The 12,071-nt window shown below is 46.1% G+C and overlaps 1 protein-coding gene across 1 annotated transcript; it reads right to left on the bottom strand.

The window, feature by feature from the left end:
• Positions 1-2,878: 2,878 nt before the first annotated feature.
• LOC107189093 (muscle segmentation homeobox) lies at positions 2,879-10,748 on the bottom strand. The gene is made up of 3 exons (XM_015577527.1): positions 9,884-10,748; positions 4,600-4,781; positions 2,879-3,097 (listed from the first exon to the last, which is right to left on the bottom strand). Exons 1-3 carry the CDS (start codon positions 10,746-10,748, stop codon positions 2,879-2,881), a joined length of 1,266 nt encoding a protein of 421 aa, XP_015433013.1.
• Between the last annotated feature and the right edge of the window lie 1,323 nt (positions 10,749-12,071).

Below are 12,071 nucleotides of genomic sequence, written 5' to 3' on the forward strand. Positions count from 1 at the left end.
GGAATAATTATGAAACTAGTTCGGGTCTTCAATTGCGAATTAATTAATAGATTGTAGCTATGTTCTTGAAATACAGATTATACGGTGAAGTGTAGACTAATTTATGAAATGTGGACTCAAACTGTAAAGTAGATTTACTTACGAGATCGACATAGGCTCTTGAACTGTGGAATAACTACAGAACCGGTTCAATTATTAAATTCTGAATTAATTGATAAATTATAGTTATGTTTTTGAAATGCAGATTAGATGGTGAACTGTAGATTAATTCATGAAGTGTAGATTGAAAATGTGGATTGGTTATACGGATGATACTGCCGAGGTCGACTTAAGCTCTTGAACTGTAGAATGATTACAGAATAGTAGACTGGTTCCTAAACTCTGGTTTGTTTGATAGACCGTAGGATGGTTTTTATATGAAAGATTCGGTGTTGAACTCGACGTTACTGAATTAAATGTAGACTCTCAAAGTGTAGACTGCTCATTAGAATATAGGTTCCCTGATAATGTGGTTCTTGAACTTTGTAGAATAGCATAATGAAGTTTGGTCTATCTCTTGAATTTTAAATTGACTAATATCTTCTACACATATTCACAAAATTTAGAGTGATTATATATTGACTCTCGGACTATAGATTACCGAGTGTAACGTATCACTTGAATATTGATATAACCGATAAACTGTAAAATCGTTCCTGAATCGAGAAGTGATTAGTTAATTCCAGATTGATTATGATATAATTGATTCTAAATAGTTGATAAAAATGTGTATAAATTATGTGCCGGTCATTGAATATTGAATTGACTAGAATAGTATCTAAAAACATATTCATACGATTCACACACCAGACCAATCATGTCGGCTTAAGCAAAGATTTGGATGAATGTAGAAGATTCCGATTCATCAGTTGTTAAGAGCAGTGACGTAAGGCCAGACTGAAGTACACCTCATTTATGCTAAACAGCTAAAAATGTTACGTAAACATAGATACAGAAATGTTTCCATTCATAGCTACGAAGCGAGCCTGTGGTGGAAAAAAGCGATCGTACTTGAAGGCCAGTATATTATCTTGATAAGAGCTATCCAGATGTCAAAATAGTTCTACTCTATCGAAAAATTAATCAAAAAATCTGCTATCTTTGGTCCCGTCGAATTCGAAACTAGTAGGTTCGTCAGTTCAAGGATCATAAATCCGTGGCTTCGCTCGGACGTTAAAGCGGATTATTAGCCGCAAAACGATCAAATAAATTCGTTCGATTTATCGACGATCAAGTCACAGGGATCATCGAATCGTTTAATTGCCGCGGGTATAATTTATTCCGACTTTCTAATCGCAGGGCCAATACGGAAACGATGTCCAGCCCCGAGGGGTGATGAATCAACATCAAGCTTTTCAATTAGCGAAACGTCCCGCGATTCCTCGTCGACTCCTATTATCCGGTGACACGCGGGCAATTAACACGACTTATAGCGGGGGCTTGAATTAAGCACCCGATGTAACCAGACCTCGGTTCACTCGACGGTAACTTTCTAGAGGGACCAGAATTGACCGTTGTTGAATTTCGTAGGACGATAGTTTATTTTTCGTGGATCTTCGCAAAGATCCACGTGGGGGGGCAGGGTGGAGGGGGAGTCGGGTTTCTTGGCGGTGAGAATCAACGAGCTGGGATACGGTATTGCGATTTATTAAATAGACTCTTCTACTCTCTCGCGGACAGTGTTTACATTTATACAAAATTGGAAAACGGCTGGGTAGCTTCAATCCACCGATCACCAGACTTATGGCTACGCTCGTTTCACGCCCGAGTCTCATATTTACAGGACAACGTTTTCGCTTTCAGTTCGAAAACGACTATATTTACACACTTTTTACAGGTATAATTGGCACAGATTCACGATTCCCGGCTTCTCAGGAGAAGCGTCAGACCATTCTTCCGTCTACGATTAGAGAGAGCATCCGATTCCTACGAAATTTCCCCTGTGGCTCGACAGGAAAATGAGAACTCGAATTGATGTCTTGGAACCTTTGACAACCGAGTTCCTATCGGAACTCGCGGGATTCCCTGTCTACGTAGGTAACTTTGGTTCCTTTCCACTTGGATTCGTCGATGTGTTTCACTTCGGTCCATCTTCTTATCAGTGGGATCCACACTTATCCACACTACGTAGTGTTATTCGCTTCAACCGATCTAGTTAATCTTGTTCGATCCATTCCGATTCACCACAGAACAACGCTTCAAAGTAAAATTACCCCTTTAAAGAGATCAGATCCCAAACAGTCTTAGATTATTTTGATGCAACTCTCACACCATCCCATCCTCAATCTTTATTAGACATTTTTCATTAGTCCCCCTTTTAGACACAGCCTCAGTCGATCAACTGCACATCGACAACACTCAAAAACAACCTTTCAAACAAAAATTATTCTTCCGCAGATTCAACCCTCCCACGGAACTACCTTCACCCAAATCCTCCATCTGGACAGCCGACTTTGGTCCAGTTGATCTTCGACATGTTCCATCCCCTTCCAATCCTACGTCCACAGTTTCACCCATTTCCCAAGCGCAGCCTCGGTTTGCTCGCCAACAACATTTAAAAACAACCTTTGGTTGTGAAATTATTCCTCTGAAATTTCAACCCTTTCACAGAATCCTCTTCACTCAAATCCTCCATCCGATACAGTCAACTTTGCTCCAGTTGGTCTTCGACATGTTCCATCCTATTCGGATCCTCCGTCTACATTTTCGTCCCATTCACAGGCACAGCCTCGGTCAACCGATTGCTCAATCGACGAGCAATGTTTCGTAGGGAAATCTTCTCCTTGGAAGGGATCCGTTCGGTTCACTACCGGTCACGCGGCGGCTCCCCCGACTATCTTCATTCTCTGGACGGGTGCTGAGAGATCGTATGATGCGACGTCAGACCTGGATGAGACAGCATTCCGACCGGGTATAAGCTTGCCGGGGCCAGAAGACCCGGATGAGAACCGTAGAGCGCCGTGTGATGTTGCCTGACCGCTGACATCCTCAATTTCTCGATCTCGGCTTCCTGCATTCGCTTCGCCTTCGCCCGACGATTTTGAAACCAGATCTTCACCTGCAACAAACAAGACAGTTCGGATTTGTACTCTACCCAGGGCTACCGGCCAAGATTACGGATATACTTTGTTGAGGTTGCGGTTTCGTGGCTGACGGCACGAAGAGGAAATCGAAGCTGTTCGTGATCACGGATTTTGTTGCGAAGACCTTGTTACAACGAGACAAAGTGGATCGAGGAGAACTGACCTCGGAGCAAAACGTGAACGGTAGTGAAATATTCGTCTCTATTCTAGTTTCATGTCCACTTCGATTTTCTCAATTTAACGAATTATAGACCAAATAGTTTATTAATTCTAAGTAAAATTTGGAGCCAGATGATACCTACTTGATGCTCCATAATGACCAAAAATAAACTATCTGTACTCTACATGGATCCTAAAAGTAGCATCTAAACAGAAGATCACGTGTCCAAACCAAATCAGTTCCAATTTCCAAATAACTTTATCCCATTTCCTTGACCATCATCACGACTTACAGTCAATTTATCGTGCCTCGTCTACACAAAAGCTTCTCGGACGATTCCGTCAAGTGTCTCGTAGCCAGCACGTATCGTCCAAACCGTCACAGAACGAATTTGCCAAGAGTTAATACGCTAGGCGCGTCTAGTTCGCGGCAATGGTAACTTTAAACGAATCGCCCCGTTGACGGACACGCGGACGAAAATTGTACACCCGTGGAGCCAGCCGGCAGGTAATTGGTCCGGTCATCGCGGACCATTGTCGGCCGGGGTTTCAGGCAATTTGTAGTCTATTAATAAAATTACCGTGTTTCTTCGCCAGACGCGGGCAGCGGGGATGCCACCGCACGCTTACGCGCGCTAATTACCCCGCATCTGGCGAGATCTGTTAAGTGCGGGACCCCTTCTTCGAGCTCGTGAGGCCAAGCGGTGAAGAATAAAGGAGAGAGAATCCGGGGCCCGGAGAGCAGTCGGTTAACGCTGCGGCGGCTAAATGAGAAACGTTGATCGTAAAACGTAATTCTGGAGGATTCTCTCCGACACCGTCGAGAACCTCGGTCGACGATAAACCACCGTCGCAGGGGCCTTTGGTTTCGTGCTGTTGTGAAACTTGCCCGGCTGGCTCTGGATCGAGACGAGAAAACTGAACGAAATGATTTTTGTAATCAATCCGTAATCTAGTAATAACTTCTCTTATTGAATTAATGAAGCGTAATAAAACCAATCTGTATACTAGCAATCTATATGTTGGGACTTTCATAATTCAGAGGCAAAGTACCTTGAAGGTCCTACTAAATCTTGAAGAACCCAAATACTCAATTTTACGTTCTTTTGTAGAAAGTACAAGGCTCACGTGCAAGCCCACTAAGCGCATTCTAATCGTACTGATTACTCGACCAGAATATGTTACCCCGCTACAATATAATTTCTAATCCCAACAGACCTAAACAACATCTCCAAATTTCCACTTCGAGCGATACCCAACCGATCTTACACAAAGTAGAAAGATCATATCAGAGGTAAGGCACGCGAAAGACTCTCACCTGTGTCTCTGTCAGATGAAGGGACGACGAGAACTCCGCCCTCTCTGCGACGCTGAGGTATTGCCTTTCCGTGAACTTCTTCTCGAGCGCGAGCAACTGTTGCGTGGTGAAAGGTGTCCTCGGCTTCCGGTTCGGCTTGTGTTTCCTCAGGTTGCACTTGATCTTGGCCGGTTCCCCGTTCTCTGCAAATCGAAAGCGGACGGGTTCACACTCGAGGCGTATCGCTCTGCTTTCCGTGAGCAGGTTACGCGGTGTGGGGGAGGAAGGGAGCTAGACAAGTCGAGCCAGAGAGGCGAATCCCGACCGCAAACGTCCTGTTTTTGCACGATCGCCCAGAAACCGGCAGGGTGCACGGCTGGGGACTGACTTCTTTTTTCTCATGAGTCAATTCATAATTTTCCCCCATCGGAACGGCGCCGCAAACTGGCCTCATTACCTTTTTTGCTGGGCGACCGCAAGAGGATTCCTGCCGCCGCTGGCGAACCGTTCTCCCTAACGCTACCGCGTGTACTCATTAGCGAGGATACGTCGTACCCAGAGAGATAGGTGTAGTACGTTATAATAGTCCGTGGACCGTTTACGCGGTCGCTAAATAATTCGTCCCTGCCAGGCTATGATTTTCTAGCCGTTCTGAGCACTTACTACTCGGTTGCATCACTCGAACAATTACTTGCGATGTTGCCTGGCCTCTTATGAGACGTTTTGCACGAATTAACAACGAAAAATCGCTGAGGACGCTGTATTGTGTTCGAGCTTTTTATGAGATCGTTCTTGTTGTGATACGGAATCGCTTAAGTATACCGAGAAAATATGGTAAGTGACGGGAGGTGGGAGATTTGTACTCTAATCTTGGATGTTATCTTTTTATTATACTTCAGTTTTTAGTCCTCCGTGAGCCTTGTTCGAGGTTTTTGAGGGATTACATCTCCCCGTAATGCATGCATAATTGAAAGTTTTGGTTCAGGTTAAGAGTACCTAGTCCACAAAAGGATCAGATCGTCAAATAAAAAATGCAGACCCACTCTTCGTATACCAATATAAAGGCTATGATACCTCAAAATTGTATTCCAATGCCCAGAGCTAACGAACACTATCTACGGTCAGCAAATCAATTCTACAGCTTTTCAATACACCTCGATAGCAAATCAATCGTCTAAGCCGGCAAACGTCAAGACACGATCGCCGAGGGAGCAATGCAAATTGCGACCAGGCCTCTCGATGACAAACCAAATCATCCCCCCGAGGATCCCGAATCGGTCTCGGAGAATCAAGAAGCTTGTCATACAACGGGTCGAAACAATCGGGGCACGAAACAGCGGAACACTGACGACAGGGAGCGATCCGCGTCGGAATATATCGGTTATATTCCCCGAGATTTGTCTCGAGACAATTGACAGATTTGTAGGAGCTGAGGTGAACGGCTCTAGAAACGAGAGATCCCGGGACCGAGACAAAAGGCCAGAGATATCTCGCGGCCTCTCTCCTCGTCGGCTTCTGAATTTCAAATTTTCACCGAGACTACCTCCTCCTCTCCCCTTCCTCCCCCTTGGAATCGCGTTCTTCCTGCTTCAGGATTCGCGAGCAGGCTTTGCGACTTCGAGACAGCCTATCTGACGGAGGTGAATCGTCCTTTGTGCGTCGATCTCTGTCCCTCTATACGGCTTTCTCTCGCTATTCGACTCTCCAAGGGTCCCAATTAGTCTCGGTATTCGAGGATCTCCTTTTCTCTCCATCTTTCTCTCTCTCCTTCTTCCTTTAGAACGGTCTCTACGGCTCACGGCGGCCACCAAAAACGCGGGCCAGGTCGATTTTAATCCGGCTCGACGATCGGGGAATGCGCATTCGAAATAATTAGCTGATCTCGCGGAGATACCGTACCGGCCTGCAGAGATGATCCAGGGCGGAGGAGGATCCACGGGTGGAGAGATCCCTCCGACGTGGGCCGTTGCGTAACAATCCACGTCGGGCGTTTAGTAAATGATCGCTCGCGATTGCATCGAGAGGCCTGGTCACCGAGCGCTTCCATTCCTTTAATTGATCGCTAGATTCACGGTGAATCTCTCGTATCTCTTTGGTCCATTATGTGCTTGGAGGATACTTGGACCGATCTCAAGAAATCTTTGGTCTCTCTGGGACTAACCGTAGGAATCAATGAAAGAAATTTATTCTTTACACTATGTGACAAATATTTGGAGACTTGGAATTTAAAAATAGAATTTGTATCTATTGAGATTATTCGCGCGATATAGTATAGTAGATTATACGTATACTATACGAATGCTGTAGATTACTTCAGTCGAGACTAAAATTTCACCGAAGTTGTTCCAGGTTGTTCGATAATGGATCGCATTGAATGCACCGGGAACTGGAATGCATTGATTTATGCAAGCGGATCGCGGTTGCCCGGCACAAAAGCTAGCCCCCCATCGCGGATCGATTATCATGCAAATTACTGAAATAATTAGCTGATCCCGCTGAGATATCGAAAACAGTGCCGATTGTACGGAGAAAAAGGCAAGGTGAAATCCGGAATCGTCCCGATCGGAGCGCTCTTTGTTCGGTTACGTAACGTTTTCATGGGCCACGATTTCTAATATCTTCTTATTAGCGAATACGATCGATAACGAACCGGCCTGCCATGGATGTACCGACGCGATTAATAGAAATTTAAATCCCTGGACCGACTCAGCTAAACGTGATTAACGTAAAAACTTTGTATCGTGACAAATCGTAAGGGATATCCAATGTAGGACTCGTCGAAGGATCTCAATTATGGATTTATTGTTTTTTTATGAAACTAATCATTGTATTCATTAGGGTGAATATTTCCAGAATCCATGTTTACGAAGTCTTTTTATGGGGTTATAACTGGCCTGGTTGGAGACTGTTTGTTATCGCAACCCCTACGAACCCCTACTCTCTACCCCTTTTTGAGAATAGTCAAGATGGAGAGGCGGAGGAAAGTTTGGAGGGTTATACAATCTGCGAGAGCACCCTCCACGAGAGGCCATATTTCAAAATTACGCTCGTTTCCCCCCCCCCCCCATATGACTCGTCCCGGCGAACCTCCCGGCTGTTTCGCCGGTAAGCGATTATGGTCGATTGTATTCCGTTCGCAGAGCTCCCTAAATTGCCGCATAGTCGGCCAACAATGAACTATAAATTGATACCGGGATACACAGTCAACGTTGAAAAGCGATATTACACATTGTGACAATAAAAAGGTCGTGCTAACGTTCGATCATGGTGCTCGTTTCCTGAAACGGACAGTAATCTCTAACGGAATCGTGTATTGCAAAATATTCTAAATGCGTCCACTGTCATTTGTATAGAAGTGAAAGAATTTTGAATTGAAAGATAAAATATTTATAGGTAGAACACAGCATTAAATAACCTCTTAAGTACAAGTAGATACAGAATAAAATATCAAATAAACCCTCGTTCAATACTATTCTTGTGAAATTTCAGACATGGCATACTTGGTTCGTCATTATTTTAACCAGAATACATAAAAATGTAAAATTTAAGGTTATACGAGTTATTTAAAAAATTTTAAGATTCACTGAAATGAAATAAAGTGACTTAGAAAATTTGCTAATCTTCAGATGTCTCCAAGCGTCGCTACAATTAAAACAAAATCACTAGACACTAAAGACCACGTAAGAGTTATTCTCCCACCACGCAGTCCAACTATCCCCACCATAATACCCTTAAATTCTCCATTAAATATTTTAAGTATAGAGATGCATTGCTTACAGCATGTTTCAAAATAAGAATAGGTAAAATTTTCAGAAAAAAGGGGCATCAGTTTGGAAATTACCGCGGATAACGAGCCCATGATAGGCTATTGTGTGTAGAACGACCGAGAACAGGCTATTGGCGAGTCCGGGCGAAATCGATTTTCCGTTCGACGTGGCAATTGCAACACCTTTTTGCAATAAACGTCCATTGTCTCTGTCGTCTGGATTCCTTACGGTCCCAGCACAAGAACCGGCCCTCTGTTCGTTGCGACGAGCCTGCCTCCGCGCGTACGAAGCGAGAAAACTTTGATTGCCTCTTTAACGAGATAGGCCCCCCATCCGCAATTATCAAGCCGCGACCTCAATAATTAGTGTTAACGATGATTCAATCGCGACGAGTCATCCGTCGAGTTCCGAGAACTGCATTCCTTTCCCGGTGATTTTAGGTGAGTAGGTTTCGTGCCGCGAATTGAATTGCAAATAACGCCGCCGCGGTTGATCGAGTGAGCCTCAATTTATCAATTAGCGCGCGCACGTTACGATCGAGCGTTCTTTTCTAAATAGAATATTTGAAATATTACTGAACGATCAATGATCTGTCCCCCGTGGAAATGTTTTTCTCGCTCCTCTAGCGTGTAATTGGCCTGGAATTCCGAGGTAATGTAACTTTTAATTAATTTCAGAACGATCCAACGGAAACCGTTGTTTCCTTTGCTAATATTGACTCGTATACTTATTCTACTCTAAGCTGGTCTCATCTTGTGCAGGATTCCCAAAAAAGAGAACTGATACTTGCATAAGATTAAGACGAATATGTAGGTTCAGCCCTTTTGAATTCCTATAACATAGAGAATTACAAACAAAACCATTTCACCCCCACTTCAATCCGCAAAAGGGTTTCCATTCAACAATATGCTCAGGAGAAAAAAAATATTCAAAAGTCGAATCGTGATACGAACTAGAAAACAAAAGGAAGACCATAGCTGTCTCTGAACCTTGTGTTCCACTGTAAAGAGTAATGCAAGTCCTTGCAACGGAAATGCCTCGCCTCGCCCTTCGACGCCATGCGAAAATAGACGAGGAAAGGATCAGGGGTCTATCAGACGGCGACCCGACTTCCGTTCAAGCGTGCCGGCCAATGTTATCCCAAAAATATCCGGGGCCGCGGACGAGAAAAGCAAAGAATGTCGAAGCCGTCGGCTTCATTGAACGAAACACCGCGCGTTCACGGTCAGGCACAAGCCTGGCCCGGCGGGGTTTGCAGTCGTCTTAACGAGTTTACAATCGGACCAGTTTCGGTGTCCGAGCCGGGAACCACGAAAAGAATCCCATGACGAAGATCGCGTTGCGTCGATTGGCCGTGGGCCAGACGGGGCTTTCTCAAAGGCGAGACCGAGCTCGCGGTTGTCGTCGCCCAAGCAAATGGCAAATAGCTCCGGCGAACCGGCGAAAAAACGAGGAAATCGAATGGCCCACAAAGAGAGAAAGAGTGAGAGAGAGAGAGAGAGAGAGAGAGAGAGAGGGTGAGAGAGCAAAGTACTCACCGTTTAGAGGCGCGTGATGAGAGAAGTGCGAGGGGAAGAAGCCAGCGGTGGCGGCCGCAGCTGCCGCCGCTGCGGCTGCGGCCGCACCTTGATGTCCACCGCCCCAAACCGCTGGATGAAGGCTCGGTGGGATGCCAGAGATACTACCCAGACTGGAAAATCCACCGATGTACGCCGGTGTTGGTCTAACCGGGGTTGGACTGGTCCCGTGATGATGTTGCAGGTCCTCCACGTCGACCAGACTGTTCTCGTCCTCCTCCTCGATGTCCTCGATCTCGGAACACCTGGATCGAGCCTCGTGGGAGCTACTTCGGGGTGATTGGGAGCCATAGTCTGGCTGACTGGCCGTGGAAACTTTCGGGGAGGACGAACAACCGACGTCCGACGTTGGGATGGAGTCTGTCGAGGTTTGGACTACGTAGTCGAGTGTCCTAGGCGTGGATCGTTGGCCAGGTGACTCTGTTCTCTCCAATTCTGTTTCTGGATACCTGGTCAATATCCTGACGTCAGAAGAGCTTCTGGATTCACACGGTGTGAACTGTGTCGATCTGAATTCGTGGACGTTTGGGGACACCGAAATATACCTTGTCCTGTAGTCACTCGGATACCTTTGCAGTGTCGGATTCGGGATGATCATTAGGTGTTCCTGTCTGATCGGTGAATAGGAAGCGATCGGTGAGGATCTTGGCGACACGGAAGACGTCTCCTGTCTGGAGTCTGGTCGCTTGGTGTCGGCTAGGAGCGCGGCGACGGAGAAACTCAATCGATGGGCCGGCTTCGAGGTCGGCTGGGGCGCTTGAGCCTCGTTTGAGCCTGGACTGGTCGATGGAGGCGTCACCGGGGAAGTCATCCTTATTACTGTCATTCTCGCACCGCGATTAGACACCTTCGGTAAACTCTATATGCTCTTCACTGTATCACTGTTCTCGTAGCTTTTCGATTCTCTAGCGTCTCATAGTCCCGAGAATTCGACGAGATATAGTCTCTAACAATAGGTGTATACGGAGTAGACAATATATTTGCGCTCTCACTGATGATCTCTCACAGTGTAATCGACACACGGTTGATTTTCGAAAAGAACGATTCGAACGGTCGAAGAGTCACTAGCCCGTGTGGGTTCTGTCGCGCGTTTGACAGGTGCCGAGGGGATCGACGGATCGATGGATCTCCGAACAGCTGACCTGAGACTAGCCACTACTCGACTCGAGCTCTCCGTGTGGACTGACTTTGACCATCGCCGGTTGCGGCGCTCCGACTTTTTCGTTTTGCGGGTGGAGGCGCCGTTCTGGTGGAGGGGGACGACCACGGCTCCGTTGCTTGAAAAGAGACCGATCAAGCCGGAGAGGGGGAGAAAGCTCGAGAAAGGGGAAATCCAAAAGTGGGCGGATGCCTGGCAGCGGCTGAACAGGGCATGGCCCGGATTGCTCCGCCCCCATACGACCAGGCTTCCTCCACGGTCTACAAACGACTATACAGACACGCCGCTGATTTTTCCTGCCGGGGTGGGAAGGCGGGGGGCACAAGTTTCTCTCTTGCAAATGCGACCCGACCGTTTCAGGGGAGGCACGAAGGGCAGGGATTACACGATGGATGAATCCCTGGTGGGGGTAGTCAGCCACGGCAGACCAACTCGGGAGAACATCTGGGAGGGGGGGGGAAAGAGATTTTATCGTACGACTTGCTTCTTTACATCGGAGACGGTAATGAGCGTAATTGACCAATTAGAGCCGGTGATTAAGACCCAAAAAATGCAGACTCGCTAGGGGAATTTTCGATCATCCGCTACCGTTATTGATCCAGCCTCGTTGAACATTTGCTGCGCTAGCTTTACGGTCGATGTACCCTTAACTCACGAATATCACACTTTGGAAAGCCTCGAGTGAATCTCTTAACTTTGACAAACTTGATTCTCAAAAGGCAGAAACACAACAGATCGTCCTCATTCTGAGAGATTGACCTATTCAAATTCATTGACAAAAAATTGGGTAGTTTAGTACAGATTTTGGATGGTAACCGAATATTCCTCGAATCGACGGAAGTAACGACTCGGAATTTCAATTAAAATCTGAAGAATCTTTCACAAGAGTATAAAGTACAAATGAACAAAAGCTCCGAGTAGGTGTTGAAAGCAGAAATTCGTAAAGGTGAAGTTACAGAGTTCTCTCGAGCCCTTTTCTCCATGGATTTC

The sequence above is a fragment of the Dufourea novaeangliae genome, unplaced genomic scaffold (genome assembly GCF_001272555.1).
Source record: "Dufourea novaeangliae isolate 0120121106 unplaced genomic scaffold, ASM127255v1 scaffold125, whole genome shotgun sequence".
Classification (NCBI taxonomy): Eukaryota; Metazoa; Arthropoda; class Insecta; order Hymenoptera; family Halictidae; genus Dufourea; species Dufourea novaeangliae.